This window comes from Lissotriton helveticus, chromosome 6 (assembly GCF_964261635.1).
Source record: "Lissotriton helveticus chromosome 6, aLisHel1.1, whole genome shotgun sequence".
Classification (NCBI taxonomy): Eukaryota; Metazoa; Chordata; class Amphibia; order Caudata; family Salamandridae; genus Lissotriton; species Lissotriton helveticus.
Genome location: NC_136067.1, coordinates 905,485,541 through 905,507,987, shown reverse-complemented (window position 1 = coordinate 905,507,987; position 22,447 = coordinate 905,485,541). Strand labels below are relative to the sequence as shown.

Genomic DNA, 22,447 nt, shown 5'->3' with positions numbered 1-22,447 from the left:
CACCATCCAGTCTTCTTCCAACAGCGCTTGAAGAACCTGTGCAAGTGTGAGCATTTTGAACTTCTCCTGCTTGAGATAGAGGTTCAAAATCCTGAGGTCCAGGATTGGACGTAACCTGCCATCCTTCTTGGGGATCAGGAAATACCGGGAGTAGCGCCCCTGACCCTTTTCCTGCTCTGGCACCACCTCTATCGCACCTTTTCGGAACAGTGCCAGGACTTCTTCCTGCAGGAGAAGCAGGTGGTCCTCCGAACAATAACCTTGGCAAGGAGGATAATTGGGAGGGAACTCCTGGAAAGGAAGTGCATACCCATTTTCTACGAGATTGAGAACACAAAGATCTGATGTAAGCGATTTCCAATCCCGTAGAAAATGAGTAAGCCGACCCCCTACCGGACCCGCATGATCCAGAATGGCGGATCTAGGGCGGCTTTGCTGTTGTAGGTGAGGGGTGGGTATTAGAGGAGGAAGTAGAGGAGGAGGAAGCTTGGCGTCCACGAGTACGGCCCCTTTGTTTACCTCTGTATGATTTATACAAAGGGTTCTGCTGCTGCTGCTGTTGCTGCTGCTGGCCTTGCCTATAGGAACGAAAAGTGGATCTACCAAATCCCCTAAACTTCCTAGTGGCAGAACCTCTAGCCTGAAGCCCCAAAGACCTTGCCGTAGCCCGGCTATCTTTGAATCTCTCCAAAGCCACATCCGCTTTCTTCCCAAAGAGGTCTGTCCCGTCAAATGGCAAGTCCATTAAAGTGGATTGTACATCTGCTGAAAAATCAGAAGATTTCAGCCATGCGGCCCTTCTGGTGGCAACAGTAGAGCCCATAATCCTAGCAACAGAGTCCGCCGTGTCCATGCCACTCTGAATTACCAAGTATCGGAGACTACTTCATTGAAGTTCTTTCTATCATCCTCTGGAAGCTTAGATGACAATTGTTTCACAGAGTCCATCAATGCATGAACATATCTCCCTAGCAGGCAAGTAGCATTAGTTGATTTTAGAGCCATGCTACCTGAGGAGAAAATCTTTTTTTCGCAGACTGGTCCAATTTTTTAGAGTCCTTGTCTGCTGGCACTTGAGGAAATGAACCTGCAGATCTGTTGGAACAAGTGACCTGTACCACCAGACTCTCCAGAGAAGGATGTGAAGAGAGAAACTCGGGGTCACCAGGCGCCACCCTGTAACGTCTTGCCACAGACCTGGAAACCGCAGGAGCAGTCAATGGTCTCTTCCAGACCTCCATTATTGGTTCAGTCAAAGCCTCAGTGATTGGAAGTGTAGACTCTATTATAGATGAAGGGAAGTGTAAAACCTCTGTGAGGATGTTAGGTTTGTACTCAACAGTAGGCAAGGCCAGATTGAGCAGATCCGCAGCCTTCCTAATCCCAACATGATAAGGTGCCACGTCTTTAGATGGTGCATCAGAAACTGATGGTAAACCCCACTCAGGAGAAAGTTCTAGGCCACTAGCACTATGCAGGTCCTCAAAACAGTCCCCTTGATCCAGAAGTTCACATTCCTCTACATCAGAATCTTCATACCTCTTTTCCTCCAAGAGGCGCTGAGCTCTGCGCCTCGACCACTCCATACGAACCGAAGTCGACGGATCCGGTAAAGACTCCAACGGAGCCGGATCCGGCGTCGAACGAGGAGCCGGGGCAGCTGGAGGACGAGACTCATGAACCGGCGTAGCACCTCGATCCAACTCACGAGGTCGATCAGGAGCCGGCGAAGCCGTATGCGGAGTCGATGACCTCGGTGGCGCCGTACCGAGCCAAGGTGTAACAGGCGCCGGCATGAACGCATAAAAGGAGCCGGGGCGTAAGCCTGAGGAATGCCCAAATTGTAAGACAATGGACCCATGGGACCAGCCGGTGCACCAGTGGGGTACATTGCTCTCGCATAAATTGCAAACATAGCATTAAGAAAATGCGAGGGGTCCTGCCCAGGACCAGGAAAGGGTGGGTACAAACCTATTGGCTGCTCCGAAGGAGGTTGCTCCGGCATCGGTTCATCCTGGCCCTCTTGATTTACAGGGTCTTCCACCGGAGTCGGAGCCCGAGGACCTTCCTCTTCTCCTTCATGCTCCCAAGAATGGTGCGACTCCGGATACGGTTCTTGCTCCGGAACCGGGGAACCTCCAAGAGACTGTAAAGGAGAAGGAGATACAAAGTCTTTATGATGTTTTCGAGACTTCCTCTTCGAATCTGAAGACTCTTTACCAGAGTGATGTCTTGAGCTATGCTTTCTCCTCTTGTGCTTCTTCTTCGAGGAGCCCGAAGCATGACCCGAAGCCGACGTTGACCTCTCTCTGGATCTCGACCTCACTCTGGACCTCGATCTCGAAGCCGATCTCGATCTCGACTTCGATCGCGACTTCTGTCTCGACATCGAGCACCTGGACGTCGACCTCGAAGACCTACCAGTCTCTCTTCCTTTTACCTTTGCAAGTAGAAGCTTAGCCTCCCGCTCTCGTAAGGCCTTAGGGTTCATCTTGAAGCAGGATCGACAGTTTTTAACATCATGGTCCGATCCAAGACACCACAAACAACCGTTATGCGGATCGGTAATCGACATCATTCGGGCACATGATCCGCACTGCTTGAACCCCGTCTTCCTCGACGACATCCTCGACGAAGAAGAAACACTTAACAGAGAAACAGTAACACAAAATAGTAACAAGTTACTATCTAAATCGCAGAAGATGCCAGAAACCGTTAGCGTCAACGACGCGGAAAAAAGGGAACTGACGTCATCACGTCGACGTGGGTCTAATAAGGAGTCGGTGACGTCAGACGGAGTCGCGCGCGATGCCATACTCCTATGACGTCGTCCACGCCGGCGTGCTACAAAGAATTTTCCGAACGTTGCTGGCGCAAGGGGGATATTCACAAGGTGAGGAATCCACAAGGCAGATGTTTTGAGGGGGGTAATGAGTGTGTTAAGTATCCATTATAAGTGTCCTTAGGCTCAATCCTTGTTTGTATAATCAGAGTCAGAAATCCTTATTTAGTAGAAAAGTTGATCTTTAATTGTTTTGATAAGAACATGCACAGCCGACACGTGTTTCGCCCCTATGGCGATTTGCGCCAGGGCTTTTTCAAGGTCGCGATAGCGGAAGGACGACCGAGTAGACTGCCGACGCAGTTCTCCAGGGATTCTACCCTCACAAATTGAAAAACTGGATTCTAGTTCGGAAAACTTTGCACATAAGATGAAGAATTGTAAAGAACAAAAAATATTGTAATTAGCCTTGAAAAAGCCCTGGCGCAAATCGCCATAGGGGCGAAACACGTGTCGGCTGTGCATGTTCTTATCAAAACAATTAAAGATCAACTTTTCTACTAAATAAGGATTTCTGACTCTGATTATACAAACAAGGATTGAGCCTAAGGACACTTATAATGGATACTTAACACACTCATTACCCCCCTCAAAACTTCATTGTTCAAAAACTCAAGAGGTCCAGAGTTTTTTTGAGTGTGTTACCAATATAGAAACTGTGTGAAAACTGATATGGACTTGGATTTTCCTGTGGACCACCCTCCCCTTGTAGACCACAAGGCAGATGTATCTATCAGAAAGATACAAACAGTTGTGGAGAATTCCTGAAGTCTTTAGTACGTTGTAGATAGAATTTTAAGCACCTCTGAATGTCCAGCTGGAGAAGAAGGCTGAGGAAAAAAAAGGTTTTGAGTATGACCAGCTCATTCAAATGAAAGTCTGAAGGCACTTTTGGTATGAACTTTGGGTTAGTACAGAGTATCACTGTCCCCTTTTTAAATTGGAGAAAAGGTTCCTGAATGGTGAGAGCCTGCAATTCACCTACTCTCCTAGCCGAAGTTAAGGCCAGCATAAGAGCCACCTTCCAGGAGAGGAATTTCAAATCCGCCAGATGAACAGGTTCAAAGGGATGCTTCATAAGCCGGGTGAGTACCAAGTTAAGGTGCCAAAAAGGAGGCGGAGGCTTGACTGGAGAGAAGACTCTGAAAAGGCCCTTGAAAAAACTGCTTGATTATCCTTGCTGACCATAGGGAAGGACCAGAAGCTGTGCGTCTGAAGCAAGATATGGCGGCAAGATGAACTTTGGTGGATGAGTGAGCCAGCCCTGATTTTGCTAATGAAAGAATGTAAGGAAGAACTTCATGCGGTCCAGAAGAATGAGGATTGATACCCTCTCGTTGGCAGCAAAAGCAGAAACGCTTCCACTTTAACCGGTATGTCTTATTGGTACTCGGGGCTCGTGCCTGAGAAAGTACATCCCTACATTCTGCTGAAAGAGTCAAACCCAGCAACTCTCGGTGCTCAGGAGCCATGCCGACAACTGCAGGGATTGAGGATCCGGATGCCAGACCTGGCCCTGGCGCATTGTCAGCAGCGAAGGAATCGGCTGCAACGGAAGAGGAAGGTCCAGGGAGAGAAGATGAGGCTCTGTGAACCAAAACTGTTCAGGCCAAGCAGGAGCTATCAAGATCATCTTGCAAGGTTCCGCGTTGAGCTTCCTGAGAATCATGGGAATCAGCTGAATGGGGGGAAAAGCGTAAACAAAGGCGCCTGACCAGGCCATCGAAAGCACATTCCCCAATGATCCCGGATGGTGAAACCTGTTTGCGTAAAATCGCCATTTCTTGTTCTCTGGAGTGGCAAAGAGGTATATGGAGGGCCTGCCCCATTGGCGAAAAACCTGTTCCAGAGTGGACTGGTCCAGTTCCCATTTGTGGCTGACTGATTTCAGTCTGCTCAGCGTGTCCGCTGTCTTGTTGGGGAGGAAATGAACCCCTGGAGATACTTGTAGAGGCGAACTGAAAGAGACTGTCTTTTTAACAGCAGCCGGGCCATGTCCTTCAGCTTTTCCTGCCTCTCCAGGGTCGGAAAGGCTTTGTTGATGGACGTGTTTAGAATGGCTCCTAGAAATCGAGCTGTCCTGGATGAACAGAGCGACGACTTTTCTGTGTTGAGAGTCAGACCGAGACTGTCGAAAAGGCGTGTGCACGCCACGACTGACTCCTCTGCCGTGTGCTTGGTAGGAGCCTTTTATCAACCAGTCGTCCAGGTAAGGGAAAACCTGAAGCTGTTGTCTTCGCAGAAAGGCTGTCACTGGAGCTAATACCTTTGTAAAGATCCACGGAGCAGATCTGAGTCCAAAAGGCAGGACTTTGAACTGAAAGTGGCTCTTGGATACTGTGAAGCGCAGAAATCTCCTGTGAGCTGGATGGATGAGTACATGAAAGTGTGTGTTCTCTAGATCCAATGTGGCCATATAATCCCCTGAGTTGAGAAGATGAAGGATGTCCTGCAGAGAAACCATCTGAAAAGATTGTTTTATAAGATAGGTGTGAGCTCCCTCAGATCTAGAATAGGGCGCCACTTTTCTAAAGTTTTCCGGACCAGGAAAAACTGAAAGTAGAACCCCTCTCCCCGCTGAGAGAAAGAAACCGGCTATATTGCTCCTTTCAGTAACATTTGATGGACTTTCAACCTTTGAAGATGGAGATGTTTTGACGTAGTGGCGCGAGGGGGCTTGGAAGGTGGTGACTGGAGAAACTCCAGAGAATGGCCGCATTGAATGATCTTCAGCACCCAATGGTCCGATATTATTTGTTGCCATTTGTGGAGGTAATTTGAAATTCTGCCTCCCACTGACGTTACAGGAGGAGAAGGGACACTAGTAAGAGCCAGCAAGCCGTTAATGGCGCTTGGAGAAGTCCCTTCCCTGGCACTCTTATCTTTCTCTGTTGTTCGACCTAGAGAAAGAGGATGATTGATTTTGCCTCTGGTTATAATTCAGCCAGTAAAATTGTGAGTTTGATCCGTTGTTGCTGGTATCCTCCTCTATACCAGGCGTTACCTCTACTTCTGGCTCCACGGAAAGGGACCTTGCGGTACTGCAGAGTCCCTAAAGGTTTTACGGTTTCCGTGTCTTTCTTGATGTCCTGGAGGGTATCATCAATATGTTTTTCAAAGAGCGCCTCCCCATCAAAGGGAAGGTCCAAGATCTTGTTTTGGACCTCAGGACGAAACCATGTAGCCCGCAGTCAGCCTTGATGCCAAAGGACAGCAGCGCCCGCAAAAGAGCGGAACGCAGTCGTTGCAATGTTCATTGCACATTCAATGACTTCAGCAGACGTTATCACTCCTTCCTGAAGAATCTTTTTCGCTTCTTTTCTCCCATCTTCCGGCAATTGATCCAGATAGAGGGAAAAGTCGCACCACATCTGGCGATCATAGCAACCAAGTATCGCTAAGGCATTCGCAGCCTTGACCAACAGGCTGGACATGGAGGAAAACCTCTTGCCCTCATTATCGAGGCGTCTGCCCTCCTTATCTGGAAGTGTCGTGAGGGGAGCAGAAGGATTTATAGATTTTCTTTGGGCAGCCTGAGAGATGAAAGAGTCCGGTTTAGGCTGGCTGTCCAAGCAGGCCAGGCTATCGTCTGGAGACTTATATTGCTTCTCAAGGCAAGACAGTACCGGAAGTACCGTAGCTGGATTCCGCATTACTTTCGACCCCTCATCCCAGACGAGACCAACAATAGGAATGGAGCAAACTGCTTTCTTATAAGGCTCCTTGAAGTCATAGAGGGAGCATTCAGGCTGCACCGTGGGCATGGGCAGTTCAAACCTCTTAGCGGCCCTCTCCATCCAATTATGGAAACCCCCTATGTCTGCGGGGAGAGAATCAACAGGTGCTGGTGAAGGAGAAGCCGGATCAGGAATGACATAGTCATCCCACTGTGTCTGGATCTGGTAATGTGACTTTGCCCTGGTCCTCCTCAGAGGTGTCATCCTGAATGAGAGGCACAATAGGTGGTGCATCCTGGGCCACAAGCATTGGCTGAGGCAGTGGCAATTGAGGGTAAACAGGTCAAGCAGGAGGAACAGCTGTAACTAGGACTACAACTGAAGCTGGAGGTTGTGTTGTGAATCTACTCCTATAGTCCATTAGCATAGACTGCAAGTTCGCCAGTAAGGAGGAAGGCATAGAGACCATCTCCTGTTGGTAGTCTTCCCGATAATCCGAGGAAGGATCATATTGCTGAAAACCGTTGACGAAGAAATGGACATTATTGACAGAGCCGTCGTCAAGACCGCCGTCACCACAGCCGTCGTCGCTGTCATTGTAGACGTGGTAGCTGTCATCACCGTCGTTGTCGACAGCCTCGTCGTAATGGCCATCGTCGACACCATCGATGACAATACATCAGTCGTCAATGCGGAACCCTGAAGAGTCTGCGCCGGAGACAAAGTAACCACCGCCGACAAGCCCCTCGAAGGAGCCAGAGTTGACGTAGAAGATTTAGACTGTACCTGTGATGATTTCGTCTACGGAGTCTTGGACAGCGTCATCGACGAGTGGACTTTCTTCACAGATTTTCCCTCCGAAGAAAGAGATGAGGGCTTTTTGAAGGTTTTGGAGGCTCTGGAGGAGAAGATGGAGCAAAAGAGCTGGATTTCCTCGCAGATACCACTCCTGTTGACAGTCCTTCCCTCTCCTTTACACCTCAGTGAGGAGATTCCCCAGGACTATGCCCTTCTGACCTATGAGAGGTCTTTTTCAAGGCCTTATGAGGGCGTTCTTCAGAAGGTGAAGGAGACGCTCTACCCCTTTTTACAGACCTCCTGTAAGATGTAGCAGAGGATGCCTCATCACAGTCACTGGAGACTGGTTCCTTCCTTGACTTGAGCTTCTGGAGCCAGGTCAAGAGATGCCCCTCTCGGTCTCGCAGAGTCTTTGTAGAAAAAGTACGACATATTTTACAGTCTGCTTCTTTATGGTCTGGGTACAGACAGTAAATACAATCCTTGTGCTTGCCCTCCACGTACAACCTCTGTTTAGCACAAGTTGCACAAGCTTTAAATAGGGCTTTTTTCTCCTTGTCAGACATCTTGACATGAAGTCCAAGCAGGTCTTGAAGAAAACAAGTGCAAAAACTGTAGAAGTAAGGTTAACAGGAAAAAACAGAGCAGCGCTCAGTAGAGACTCCCTTTGCAGAATGTGCGGTAGAAAATCTGAGGCTCTGAGCTTCTCTCAGGAGGGTTCTATGGGGTGAGGATGATCTGATTGGTTGTTCACTTTATTTGGTTTCTTTCACAAAAAGAGGTGGATATGGTACAAAACTAGAATGGGCCTAGGCCTGGTTTCTGTGTTGGTAATGGTTTCTATTGCTATTTTATGTATACCGGGGACTCCCATTCCGACGACGGGGAATGATATAAGCATGGGAATCTCTGAACGTTCCAATACTGAGTAAGTAGAGGTTCACCCAGCAAGGCCACTGGAGGTCCACGGGGCAGCCTCAGATGAACAGGTATGGGAAACCAAACGGATGACCATCAACACTGAAGTACATAGCTCATGCCGGGCCTTAGTTGAGCATTTATGAAATGAAATGAAATGAAAAATGGGACTTATAAAGCGCGCGTACACCTACGGTTTCTTGGCGCTATATGCTGTTCCACATCATAATCCCCCTAGGAGGTACAGGACGGAATCAGCCAAGTGCTGCCATCTCACTCCCCACAACAATATGGTTTGTAATGCTACACAAGCTCACTGCAAGAAGCCTTGTACTTTCTTGCTATTGCCAATCCGACACATGGTTTGTGCTTTGCACTCCCGAGATGAAGAGCATTTGTTAGTCTTAACAGTAGCTCAGGAGAGCATCGACAGAGGGATTCAACTGAGTTCAGAGAGGCGCAGAACTGAAAAGTGCCCCTGCAAAACAGTGCCTTTGTGTATGTTCTATCACCTAAGCAGGGAAGCCCAGCAAGGTATTAATCAATCAATCAATCAATCATGCCATTTGTATAGCGCACTACTCACCAGGGAGGGTCTCAAGGCGCTTGGGGGGAGGGGTATGCTACTGCTCGAACAGCCAGGTCTTGAGTTGTTTTCTGAAGGCGAGATGGTCCTGGGTCAGCCGAAGGTGGATGGGGAGGGAGTTCCAAGTCTTGGCAGCCAGGTAAGAGAAGGATCTTCCTCCGGCGGTGGCTCTTTGGATGTGTGGTACGGCTGCGAGGGCGAGGCTGGTGGACCGTAGCTGGCAGGTGGGCGTGTAGAAGGTCAGGCGGTCGTTGAGGTACTTGGGGCCCAGGTCGTGGAGAGACTTGTGTGCGTGGGTGAGGAGCCGGAACGTGATCCACTTGTCGACGGGGAGCCAGTGCAGGTTCCTCAGGTGGCTGGAGATGTGGCTGCGTCGGGGGACATCCAGGATGAGTCGGGCGGAGGCGTTCTGGATGCGCTGGAGTCTTTTCTGTAGCTTGGCTGTGGTTCCGGCGTAGAGGGCGTTTCCGTAGTCCAGTCGGCTGGTGACGAGTGCCTGGGTGACAGTCTTCCTGGTCTCGGTCGGGATCCAGCGGAAGATCTTGCGAAGCATACGCAGGGTGTTGAAGCACGATGAGGAGACGGCGTTGACTTGTCTGGTCATCGAGAGGGAGGGGTCCAGGATGAAGCCCAGGTTGCGTGCGTGGTCGGTTGGCTTGGGTGCGGTGCCCAAGGCTGGGGGCCACCAGGAGTCGTCCCAGGCAGAGGGCGAAGATCCCAGGATGAGGACTTCCGTCTTGTCCGAGTTCAGTTTCAGGTGGCTGTCCTTCATCCACTCGGCGACGTCTTTGATCCCTTTGTGTAGGCAGGTTCTGGCGGTGTCGGGGTCTCTGGTGAGGGAGAGGATCAGCTGGGTGTCGTCGGCGTAAGAGATGATGTTGAGGTTGTGCTGGCGTGCGATGGCTGCGAGAGGTTTCATGTAGATGTTGAAGAGGGTGGGGCTGAGTGAAGATCCTTGCGGGACGCCGCAGATGACTTCGGTGGCCTCGGAGCGAAACGGGGGGAGACGGACTCTTTGTGTTCTTCCGGCGAGGAACGAGATGATCCACTCCAGTGCCTTCTCTTGGATACCGATGTTGCTGAGGCGCTGGACTAGGGTGCGGTGGCAGACCGTGTCGAACGCAGCGGAGAGGTCCAGGAGGATGAGGGCCACTGTTTCCCCCTTGTCGAGCAGGGTCCGGATGTCGTCGGTGGCTGCGATGAGGGCGGTCTCGGTGCTGTGGTTGGCTCTGAAGCCGGACTGCGAGGGGTCGAGGGATCCGTTCGTCTCGAGGAAGGCGGTCAGCTGTCTGTTGACGATCTTCTCGATGACTTTAGCAGGAAAAGGGAGGAGCGAGATGAGGCGGAAGTTTTTGAGATCGGTGGGGTCCGCTGTAGGTTTCTTCAGGAGGGCGCTGATCTCGGCGTGCTTCCAGCTCTCCGGGAAGGTGGCGGTGTTGAAGGAGGCGTTGATGATGTTCCGGAGTTGGGGTGCGATGGTGGAGTCGGCCTTGTTGAAGACGTGGTGTGGGCAGGGGTCGGTCGGTGATCCGGAGTGGATGGTGTTCATCATACGCCTACCCCAGATTTGGATGGAGGTGGGTTGTGTTGGACTTGGCCCTTTCTGCAGGGTTGTTTCCATCTTTGCATTACACCTCCATTTTTTTTTGTGCTGATTTCGTTTATGTTGGCCTTGAGACTCTGCACTCTTTACCACTGCTAAACAGTGCTAAAGTGCTTGTGCTCGCTCCTTAAAACATGTTAGATTAGATTATACTCTATTGACATTTTTAATTTACTTATAAGTCCCTAGTAAAGTGATACAACGTGTGCCCAGGGCCTGTACTTTAAATACTACTAGTAGGCATGTAGCATTGATTGTGCCGCTCACTTAAGTAGCAGTTTGAACATGTCTCAGACCTGACATTGCAGCCTGTAAGTGTGCAGTGTTAAAACTGCCATTTCGACCTGGCAAAGTAAACTTTTCGCCAGGCACAAACCTTCCTTTTTAATAACTATATCACCGCTTAGGTAGGACCCGGACACCCCAGAAGGGAGGGTGCAATGTACTAAAAAAGCTGAACATTTACTTCTATGTTTCACTTGTCCTGGTAGTGAAAAACTCTTACATTTTTCACTACTGCAAGGCCTACCTCTCCTATAGGATAACATTGGTATTCCCATATTTCATTGTATTAGTGTAATTCCCAAATCGGAACAGGTGACCAGTTCATGTTTGGTGTCTCTGGAATCATAATGAAACATTCTAGCTTATGGTTAAGTCACATTTGAAATTACAATTCCGAAAATGTCACTTTAGAAAGTTGTCATTTTCTTGCCTTTGCCATTTGGTACCTGCAGCCTGTCTCTGGGTCGTATGACTGGATGTAGTTGACAACTGGGACAATGCCGGACTCGCAGCTCTTCCGAACTGCAGTTTCACCCAGACTGCGCAACGCATCCTCGATGACAGACTGCATCTCAAGCCCCATCAACGGGATCCTCAACAGCAACCCAGGCCCACGCATCCTAGCGTCCCATTAGCTCTGAACCGACACGGATCCACGCAATGCTGCACAAATCACGATTTAAGGTATGCTCTTCAGCGGGCCTAGCTGGGTCCTGGTAGCTGGCCCACACTCCATTTTGTGACTTTGTCCCGGTTCGATGCAACGAGATATCCACAGTTGGCTCTTTGTGCTTTTGACGCTATTTTCACTGAAATATTTAAAATTACATATCACCAGTTCTACTGATTGGATATATGTAGTTTTGGTCTTGTTTTATTTATTAAAGAAAGTTCTATTTGGTGTGGGATGCTTTTGTGTGGTGTTTCCTCTTTATCACTGTTTGAAGTGTTGCACAAATACTTTACACATTGCCTCTAAGTTAAGCCTGACTGCTCTGTGCCAAGCTACCGGAGGTTTGACCACAGTTAATCTAGGGCTGGCTGGTGCCTCACCCTGACAAGGTTTGTGGTTGCTGCTTGACCAGGGTTCACACCCAGGTCAACCAACAACCCAATTCCTTACAGCACTCATATGACCAACTAAACCCACAATCAATGTGAGGTCAGTAAACACAGTAACATAATACTAGGAATAGTAACATCTGATACCGCACCTAGAAGGCGCCATGCTATGACATGCTATATCCAAACTAGCTGCTATTGCTGGTTAAAAGTGTGAGAAGCTAATTGCTTTTAGGTCTGACAAGTGGGGAAACGTATACTATTACTCCTTAAAAAGGGTCTTGCACTGGCTTATTTATTTTTTAAAACACATCATCATTGATTGATGAGTTTGTGTCAATGTGGTTGTTTGGCTGAGTAAGTGGTACCAGAATGAGTTTATGGGTCGATCAAAGCGTGAGTGACTTGCCATTCATTTGGATGACTGAGTCCAGGGAGAAGTGAGTCATTGAAAAAGCAACAGCGACAGGAGTGGACTGCAACATCCTGAATCCAATAGGAACCTTTCACACTGCTTTCCCCAATCCATTTTGTCACTTACCATCTTATCCATGCATCCAACCATGTGCTCAATCATTCAACACTTTTCATCCTCTCTTCTATACAAGCCACTCACCCTTCATCCAATCATCCATCCATTCATTCAATCACCTAGTCATTCAGCCATACTCTCACTTATGTGCTCACATATCCACTCATTCACTTACTCATCGAACCATTCATCATACAGGCACTGAGTGATTCATCCATGCATTCATCGATGCATCACTTATTTATCGAATCAGGCATCATTTGACTCATTTTAGAATTCACCCACTCACCTAGCCGCTGAATCACATTTACACAAAACAACACAAACAATGGGGTCGGCGCTTTGATTTAAAAAAATTTAGACGCATTGGCTTTGCCAATATTTGTTATTTTTAGATTGGAGAACACAAATACTGCATTGTCATTGTGGAAAAGACACATGGAGGTACACTAGAAGGATCTGGACCTTTTCAGGTAATACAGAAAGAAAACAAATCATGTAAGTGGATCTCAACCAGAAAAACACAGACCTACTCTATGAACTATGTTGATGGATCTGAAAGGGCTACAATCTGCTAAGCAAGCAATGTTTAACTCAGACTTATAAGAGGCGTGGTTTTCATCTAACAAACAAAGCATAATTATCATTTTCAATCACTTAACTTTATATTCTCGGAAAATGAGGGAACCTACCTTTCAGGTGATATGCCAGGTACAGCAGAGCAGATCTCTTTACACTTAAGAAAGGGAACTTGGGCTTCAGGCAACCAACATCATTCATTGCTTTGATTAAAGCAGTTGCTGCTCCCTAAAGATCGAAAACCATTAAGACATAAAAAACAAAAATTATAACAGTCACAAAAAACAAATATGAAATTCAAATGTTACTACTGATTTCTATGCAAATATGAAGGTCACACAAAGTAGAAGCATTACAATGGGCCATTGCATAGTTCAGCAATACTTCTCAGAGTCTTTAATTGTGAAGCTTCCTTCCACTACTTAAGCATATCATTTTCTAACCAATATCTTGAAGATTTTTACATGGATTGTCTAGTTTTACTCTCCCTTCTCTTCATGCCAGACACAGATATAGGACCAGATTCTTGCATTTGTGTGTAGATTGTCTAGTTATACTCTCTCTTCTCTTTATGCCATACACAGTTATTGGGCCGGATTTTTACATGTGTGTGTGTGTGAGTGTAAGTCTCACTTAAACCCACAAATGGCCTTTTATTCTGAATGCACAACCAGTTTTGTTGTTCTCAAAGTTGGCTTTGCCCTAGTTAATGGATGCCCTAGTTTGCACAAACAAGCACCCAAAGACCCTTATAATCCTCTACGAGCCCCACCTTATGACTGATCACGGTCTTATCACATCCACTCTTCCCTTTACACTTGCATCTGCTGCTCCAGGGAATGTTTAAGCAATAACTTACAACTAACAAAAAGCTAATGCAACATCCATATTATTTTTCTCTGCTGAAATATTGGGCAGCATAGACAAGGTCAATTACTCCACCCTGAAACCACCATGAGACAAACTAAACTTGTCCCTCGTTCATTGAGCAACTGGTGGACCTGTAAAGGAAATATTATTGCTATTATGACATTGAACAAGAAAGAGAAAGAACATTGAGACGATGATTCCACCAAGATCACTTCTGCTAAAAACACATCCAAGGAAGAGTTTAAAGTTATTCAAGAGCTACCAAACCCGCTTGTAGATAAAACAACAATTGCTCCTCTTGTTTTCTGGAAACTTGATTGTCTTCACATTTAAAGTTACAACCTTCAGGAAAATGATTAATGATGCTGAGAGTATTTTTCTCCTCCTAACTCTTTCTTCAGTTTATGTTTCACGTTTCACCCTTCTTACCTCCTTTCCTCTGCATAAATGGATCCGTACCACATATGTACCTTAGCCAATTTAATGCCACATCTCAATGCCCTTAAGGAAAATCTTAAGATCATCTCTAAAGACTGTCTCCCTCCCTGAAGAATTTAAAGAGTCATTTTCCTTCCTCTCTTAAAAAACAGGCTTTTGACCGGACAATAACTCGAATTACCACCAAACATCTTTGCTACCTGATTCAGCTAAGCTACTGGACAACAATGTTACAAAGCACATTTCAGCCTTTTTTTAATATAGTTGGGTCTTGGAAAATGCAGAGGCTAGGTTCTGGCCCAATAGGAGTATAGAGGGGGTCTTAGTGTTTGTTCTGGATGACCTTTGCATGGCAGCAATGTCTCTAATGTCAATGTTCTGAAATTATTGCATTTATCTGTGCCGTTTGACACTGTTGACCATAAACTCCTGCTGGGAAGACTCTTTAGATTCACCTAAGAAGCAATAGGCCAGATGAAAAAAAAAATCACACAATGCAATGTAGCAAGACAACTTGCTGCACCGCACTGCATGAAAGGGAGAGGGCAGGAATGTGCCATATCTGTCAGGGTTTTGCGAGTTGCTGCCACCTCTGTTTATAAACCAGCAATGAAAGCAAAGACCATTTATAGACCCCAGGTGGTGAATGTGTGGTACCCTTGCCCTTAGGAGAGGGTGGCTGTTATATTCTAAATAGGTTCATTTCCGGCATCAGAGTCCCTCCCTAAGATGGCTGCCGTGGTGGTCGCTAAAGATAACCTAAGGCAGTGTCAGGTCTAGTTAATGTGCTTCGCGCGCAGATTTGTATCTGCGCACTTCAACTGCTTCGTTGCTTGAGGCGGCCGCTCATTTCTTCGCTCCGTGTCAAGTATTCGTGACAGGAGTTCTGAGGGATTTAGCGGTCTTCTAGTAGTGTAATTCTTAGTTCAGAGAAGTCATTGAGAAGTTAAGGTTCAAGACTTTTGAGAAGTTCGAAGTACCGCAAAGCGAACTTCTTTGGTGACAGAATTCCGTCATGGAGATTGCTATCGTCTCAGCTTGACTTCTTGCATTCCCATTCAAGAAGTCGTCAGCGCTTCAGAGGAAGAAGGAGTTTGAGGGCCAGCAGCATGACAAAGAAGTAGTAAGCTTATCTCGTTGACTTGCGCATCCTTTTCCCCCTCAAATCTGCGAACTAAGACTCTTCAATCCCTCATTGCGCTTCCCCCCTAACCTTCCCTTCCCCCTTTCTTCCTCCCTGCTTCCTTTTTGTGCGCCTTTGGATTTATGAACTATCAGAAGTCAAGCCAAGGTTCAAGCGCCTGAAGTCTACAACAGAATCCCAATTAAGGCATTGCCTAGGATATTCTCAGGTAAAGAGCGTTCCATTAGAGGGTAGGAGAGAAGCATAAATAGAACATTCAGTAATGTTGACTCCTGTTCTTCCAGATAAGAGTATCCGGCAGTCTACCATTTCACTGTAGAAGAGAGGCAATACCTTGAGAATTCCTGGTAGGACAAGTTCAGTTATTAAAATAGAGAGTACAGTATTTAAGGTGGGTTGTCGCTTATGTTCTCTCCCCAATCTGTGTATTAGGCACCCGTGAAGTACAGACAGCAGAAGTCCTATGCTCAGTGGTCTGAAGGTGGTGTCAGAAGATCTCAAGTTGTCTCTTCTCTGTCCACTTCCCCTTTTCCCTTTTGCTAGTGTCTTTGCCTGCTAGGCGAGGTCACTGGTGGAGAGGAGATTGGGTACAGCAACTGGACTGCCCCTGCGAGAGAATTCCGGCCTTCGTGACAGATTGAAGTGTCCAAGTATTTATCTCGCCTGGGCAGTATGGCGGAAGGGTTGAATTTAAAGGAGTTAGGAGAGATTCTAGTGGGTATTCAAAGGGAGATAGGTGCAGTACGGGAGGAGAATCAAAGTTTAAAGGTAGAATTGGTAGCCTCTCGTCAGGAGACAAAGTTGTTGGCTCAGAAGGTAGAAGGTTTGGTCTTAGGAAATCCTGTCCTTAGTTCTCCCATGCCTAGTACCAGTACTCCAGTCCCAGATTCTAAGTCAGTAGCACAAGTGATACATTCTGTATCGCCGTTGATTCCATTAGCAGCTCCAGAGAGGTTTTCAGGGGATCCTCAAAAGGCACAACTTTTTTTGACCCAATGTTCCCTCCATTTTATGTGCCGTCCCACATTATTTCCAGACGCTCAATCCAGGGTGGCTTTCATTCTATCCTATTTAAGTGGGGATGCAGCAAATTGGGCAATGCCTTTGGTTAGTGAGGATGACCCTATACTCTGTGACTTTGGCAAATTTAAGACTGAGTTTTTACGTATCTTTGATAGGAGAAGGATTTCTCAGGCCACAGACAACGAGTTGCTAGAACTGAGGCAAGGATCTGAAGATCTCATTACTTATTTGACGCAGTTTAACAAGTTAATTCTGGAAACCAACTGGCCCGAAGAGAAGCGAGCAGCCTTATTTTATCGTGGCCTAAGAGATGAAATTAAAGATGTTCTAGCACAAGTACCGAATCGACCCACTGAACTATCTGCTCTGGTAGATTTGGTGTTAGAATTAGATTTTTGTCACTCAGAACGAAAGGGAGAGAAGCGCAAGGACTGGAGAGTAAATTTCCCTCGCTTTGATCGTGCCAAAATTGAGAAGGGCGTCAGTGGAAGTAATGATCCTGAACCCATGCAAATTGGAGCTGTCCGCGGGCCATTGAGCAAAGAAGAAAAGGAGCAGAGGCGTCAAAAGAAACAGTGTTTGTACTGTGGAAGTCTGGGACACTTTGTAAAGGAATGCCCAAAACGCCCTAAGAACCCCCTGCAGGGAAACGGGGGGAACCATCAGTAAATGGAGCCGCACTGATGGTATCAGAGGCAAAGACGACTCCAGATCCTCATTCCATCCATAACACCTTGCAGTCGAATATTCCTCATGTCATTCTTCACATGACACTGAAGTTTAGAGAACACCAGATCTTTGGAGTGGCTATCATGCTAGACTCTGGCGCCACAGGAAATTTCTGCGACATTAAGTACGTTCAACGTATGGGAATTCCAGCCATTCGAAAAGAAAGACAAGAACCTGTTCGAGCGGTAGATGGTACCAATTTGTCATCCGGACCGATCACTAGCCATACTGAAGAATTAGAATTGATTCAGGCGGATGGGCATTGGGAGATACTGCAATGTAATCTGATCGATGCACCACAGTTCCAATTAATTCTCGGGTTACCCTGGTTGACCACCCATAATCCGGCTATTGATTGGGAGAACCGAACTGTGAGTATGAATTCTAGTTTTTGTCTAGAACACTGCTTTGGGGAAAAAGAAGAATTAAAGTCACCATCGCAAGCCTCGTTACTTTCCTATGGAGGACAGTCAGTTTGTGCGATCACTTCTGAAAAAGTTCCTCCTGAATATCAGGAATACGCCACAGTTTTTAGTGAGCAAGAGGCTGATCTGTTACCTCCACATCGTCCGTACGATTGCACCATAGACCTTGTGCCTGGGGCTGTACTACCCTGTAGCCGAATTTATGCCTTAACGGAAGTGGAAAACGCCCATTTGAAGGAGTATCTGGACCGTTACTTGGCCAATGGATTCATTAGGCCATCTCAGTCGCCTGTATCCTCTCCGCTTTTCTTCATTCCTAAGAAGCAAGAAGGAAGCTTACGAACTTGTATAGACTATCGAGCGTTGAATCAAATTACCATCAAGAACCACTACCCTTTGCCCTTGATCTCTGTTCTATTAGACCAAATCAAGGAGGCTCAGATTTTCACTAAATTGGATTTACGAGCAGCATATCACCTTGTTCGAATGAAAGAAGGTCAAGAATGGAAGACTGCCTTCCGGACCAAGTTTGGGCTCTTTGAATACTGTGTTATGCCATTTGGTCTTTGCAACGCCCCTGCGGTATTCCAGCATTTTATTAATGATATCATGGGCGATCTAATTGACAAGGTGGCAATCATTTATTTAGATGACATTTTAATTTATTCCAAGGAAGTACAAGATCATCCTCGTCAGAATGGTACTGGAACGATTACAGAGACATCATCTGTATGTGAAATTGGAGAAATGTGTATTTCATACTCAGACTGTGGAGTTTCTGGGATTTGTCCTTTCCCCGCAAGGAGTTACCATGGATCCTGGGAAGGTACAAGCGGTTGAGAACTGGCCTGAACCACGGAATGTTAAAGAGATTCAGAGATTCCTGGGATTTGCTCATTTTTACCGAAGATTTATTAAGGGTTTTTCTCAACTGGTTTCTCCTATCACTCGCTTGCTGAAGAAGGGAGTAAGGTTTGAATGGTCCACAGAGGCAGGACAAGCTTTTCGCAAGCTTAAGAGCACCTTTATATCTGCTCCCGTTTTGTTGCATGCTGACCCGGCAGAACCTTTTTATGTGGAAGCTGATGCATCTGACCAAGCGATTGGAGGAGTTCTCTCCCAACGACATCCGAAAACTGGGCAACTCCATCCGGTGGCCTATCGCTCCAGGAAACTGAATTCCGCAGAGTTAAATTACACCATCGCAGAAAAAGAATTGTTAGCCATAAAGGATTCATTTGAAGACTGGAGACATTATCTGTTGGGCGCCAAGCATACTGTCACTGTGTTCACAGATCATAAAAATCTGCAGTTTTTGAAATCTGCCAAGACCTTGACCCCACGCCAGTTACGATGGTCCCTATATTTTGCGGATTTTGACTTTGTGCTTACATATCGCCCTGGGAATAAGAATGGTAAGGTGGATGCTTTATCGCGTCTGAACACAGAGGAAAATGAGCATTCCGTGGACATTCAACCCATCATTCCAGAAGCCAAGTTCATCTGCACCCTTTCCTTGGATAACTTTCAAGAAGAAGTTCGGAAAAGTTTATCGCCAAGTGAGATCCAAGAGTGGGTTCAATGTGATCATGAGAGACAGGTGCGACAACAATTGCCTTACTATAAGGAGGCGTTATATCTCCCTACTAGTGCCTTGCAGCAAAAAGCCTTGCAGAGTTGTCATGACCATCCTTTAGCGGGTCACAAAGGAATTTCAAAGACCTTAGATTTGGTGCAACGTTACTTTTGGTGGCCTGGGTTATCCTCTCATGTCAATCAATACGTTCAGTCATGTGCTCTGTGTGCTAGGGGTAAGCCCAGTAGACAAGCCCCTCAAGGATTCTTACAGCCATTACCCACTCCTACTCATCCGTGGCACACCATCTCTATGGATTTGATTGTAGATTTGCCTGTTAGTAGAGGGCTAGACACTATATTGGTCATTGTGGATACATTCACTAAGATGAGTCATTTTGTCGCTATGTCTGGTGTCCCCACAGCTCCTGAGTTAGCGCAAGCCTTTACTGAAAACATAGTAAAATTACATGGTGTTCCCAAAATTGTGATTTCAGATGGGGGGGCCCAGTTCATTTCTCGGTTTTGGCAGGCTTTCTTGAAAGGTTTGGGAGTGGAGAGTAGGCTGTCTACTAGTTACCATCCGGAATCTGATGGTCAGACTGAGCGCATTAATCAAGAACTGGAACAGTACCTTCGTTTGTTCTTGATTGATCAGGGAGGTGAGTGGGTAGATCGATTGAGGATGGCGGCGTTCGCTTGTAATAATGCGAGGAGTGTGTCCACTGGCTACTCCCCCTTTTATTTGAACTCTGGTCGTCACGCTAATCCATTTCTCACCCAGGAAGATTTAGAGGTCCCTGCTGCCAGTACTTTAGTGTCTGATATGGCTACCTTACATAAGTCAGCTGAGGAAAATTTGATTAGAGCTAAACAGTCTTATAAAAAAGGTGCAGACAAACATAGGCAACCAGCTCCACAATATTGAGTGGGTGATCAGGTGTGGTTATCTACAAAAAATGTACATCTGAAGGGAAATAGAAAATTCCAGCCTAGGTTTGTGGGTCCTTATGTTGTAGAAAAGGTCTTGGGTCCAGTTACTGTGAGATTGAAACTGCCTGCTAAAGTGGGTATTCATCCAGTTTTCCATGTCTCTCTTCTGAAAAAGACTAAGCCACGTTTGAGGATTGTCAAGCCACCAGATCCTCTTCAGATTGCAGGTCATACTGAATATGAAGTTCAGGATATTCTAGACTCTAAGTTCAGAAAAGGAAAGTTGTTCTATTTGGTGGACTGGAAGGGGTATGGTCCCGAGGAAAGGTCGTGGGAACCAGTATCTAATATCCATGCTCCTCAACTGATTAAAAGATTTCATACCCTATATCCCAACAAACAAGGACCGATAAATCGGTCTTTGAGAGGGGGTACTGTCAGGGTTTTGCGAGTTGCTGCCACCTCTGTTTATAAACCAGCAATGAAAGCAAAGACCATTTCTAGACCCCAGGTGGTGAATGTGTGGTACCCTTGCCCTTAGGAGAGGGTGGCTGTTATATTGTAAATAGGTTCATTACCAGCATCAGAGTCCCTCCCTAAGATGGCCGCCGTGGTGGTCGCTAAAGATAACCTAAGGCAGTGTCAGGTCTAGTTAATGTGCTTCGCGCGCAGATTTGTATCTGGGCACTTCAACTGCTTTGTTGCTTGAGGCGGCCGCTCATTTCCTCGCTCCGTGTCAAGTATTCGTGACAGGAGTTCTGAGGGATTTAGCGGTCTTCTAGTAGTGTAATCCTTAGTTCAGAGAAGTCATTGAGAAGTTAAGGTTCAAGACTTTTGAGAAGTTCAAAGTACCGCAAAGCGAACTTCTTTGGTGACAGAATTCCGTCATGGAGATTGCTATCGTCTCAGCTTGACTTCTTGCATTCCCATTCAAGAAGTCGTCAGCGCTTCAGAGGAAGAAGGAGTTCGAGGGCGAGCGGCATGACAAAGAAGTAGTAAGCTTATCTCGTTGACTTGCGCATCCTTTTCCCCCTCGAATCTGCGAACTAAGACTCTTCAATCCCTCATTGCGCTTCCCCCCTAACCTTCCCTTCCCCCTTTCTTCCTCCCTGGTTCCTTTTTGCGCGCCTTTAGATTTATGAACTATCAGAAGTCAAGCCAAGGTTCAAGCGCCTGAAGTCTACAACAGAATCCCAATTAAGGCATTGCCTAGGATATTCTCAGGTAAAGAACGTTCCATTAGAGGGTAGGAGAGAAGCATAAATAGAACATTCAGTAATGTTGACTCCTGTTCTTCCAGATAAGAGTATCCGGCAGTCTACCATTTCACTGTAGAAGAGAGGCAATAACTTGAGAATTCCTGGTAGGACAAGTTCAGTTATTAAAATAGAGAGTACAGTATTTAAGGTGGGTTGTCGCTTATGTTCTCTCCCCAATCTGTGTATTAGGTACCCGTGAAGTACAGACAGCAGAAGTACTATGCTCAGTGGTCTGAAGGTGGTGTCAGAAGATCTCAAGTTGTCTCTTCTCTGTCCACTTCCCCTTTTCCCTTTTGCTAGTGTCTTTGCCTGCTAGGCGAGGTCACTGGTGGAGAGGAGATTGGGTACAGCAACTGGACTGCCCCTGCGAGAGAATTCCGGCCTTCGTGACAATATCTATCAACATATGGCTTAATCATGTCCTCTGACTGCCCTGGTGCATAATATGCAGCCTAGGGCCATCACAGACACACTTGCGCCACGGAACAAGGGTGCCTGCATTAAAGGCATGATTGTTTTTGTGCAGGAAGGGACACCTTCCTGGAAAAAAGCAATCCTTGGAGGCGTTTTCCTGAATTCTGCAGGCACACTGTGTCGCCTTTGGTGGGAAAGTGTACAGTTCTGTTGCATTCCTAGGTCTACCAGTGTTGATAAATCTGGGAATGCTTCACAAATATATGGGTGGGTCGTGGAAACACCCAAGCTCCACCCATGTAACACCCTCACCCCGTAGAGTAATGCAAGGCAGTGGCTTGCGGTGCCTCGCGGCACTCCAGATTCACAAACCCACACAGGGTCACACAAGCAGACCTTGCGTGGTTTGATGAATCTCATTCTAGGTTTAGTGTCACTCTGCGTCCCCTTGCATGGTGATAGGGTGACAAAACGCCTTAGGAAACCTGGCCAAAGTGCTGAATTGGATTTGCTCTTTTCTTGCATACAGAAAGTTTATTCCCTCCCCCCAACTTCCAATGCCACTACCATTTCTTGTGGGGTGCCCCAGAGATCTCCCCGAACATCCAGTTTTTTAACATCTATGTTCCACCACTGGCTGCCCTCATTCACCTCTGTGTCTCCAACCATGCACATGTGAAACCAACATTCTGTGGAAACTGGAAAATGGTGTGCACCCTGCCTTCCAGAACTGCATATTGGAAGCCCGGCAACGT

General features: G+C 46.8%; 1 protein-coding gene across 5 annotated transcripts in view; it reads right to left on the bottom strand.

The window, feature by feature from the left end:
* Positions 1-22,447, bottom strand: part of AK9 (adenylate kinase 9) — a 1,611,121-nt gene that overhangs the window by 38,216 nt on the left and 1,550,458 nt on the right. For all 5 annotated transcript variants that reach the window (XM_078648533.1, XM_078648534.1, XM_078648537.1 and 2 more), the window contains one exon: positions 12,996-13,110. In XM_078648533.1, the coding sequence (XP_078504659.1) occupies positions 12,996-13,110 (115 nt within the window). The remainder of the gene's footprint in view (positions 1-12,995; positions 13,111-22,447) is intronic.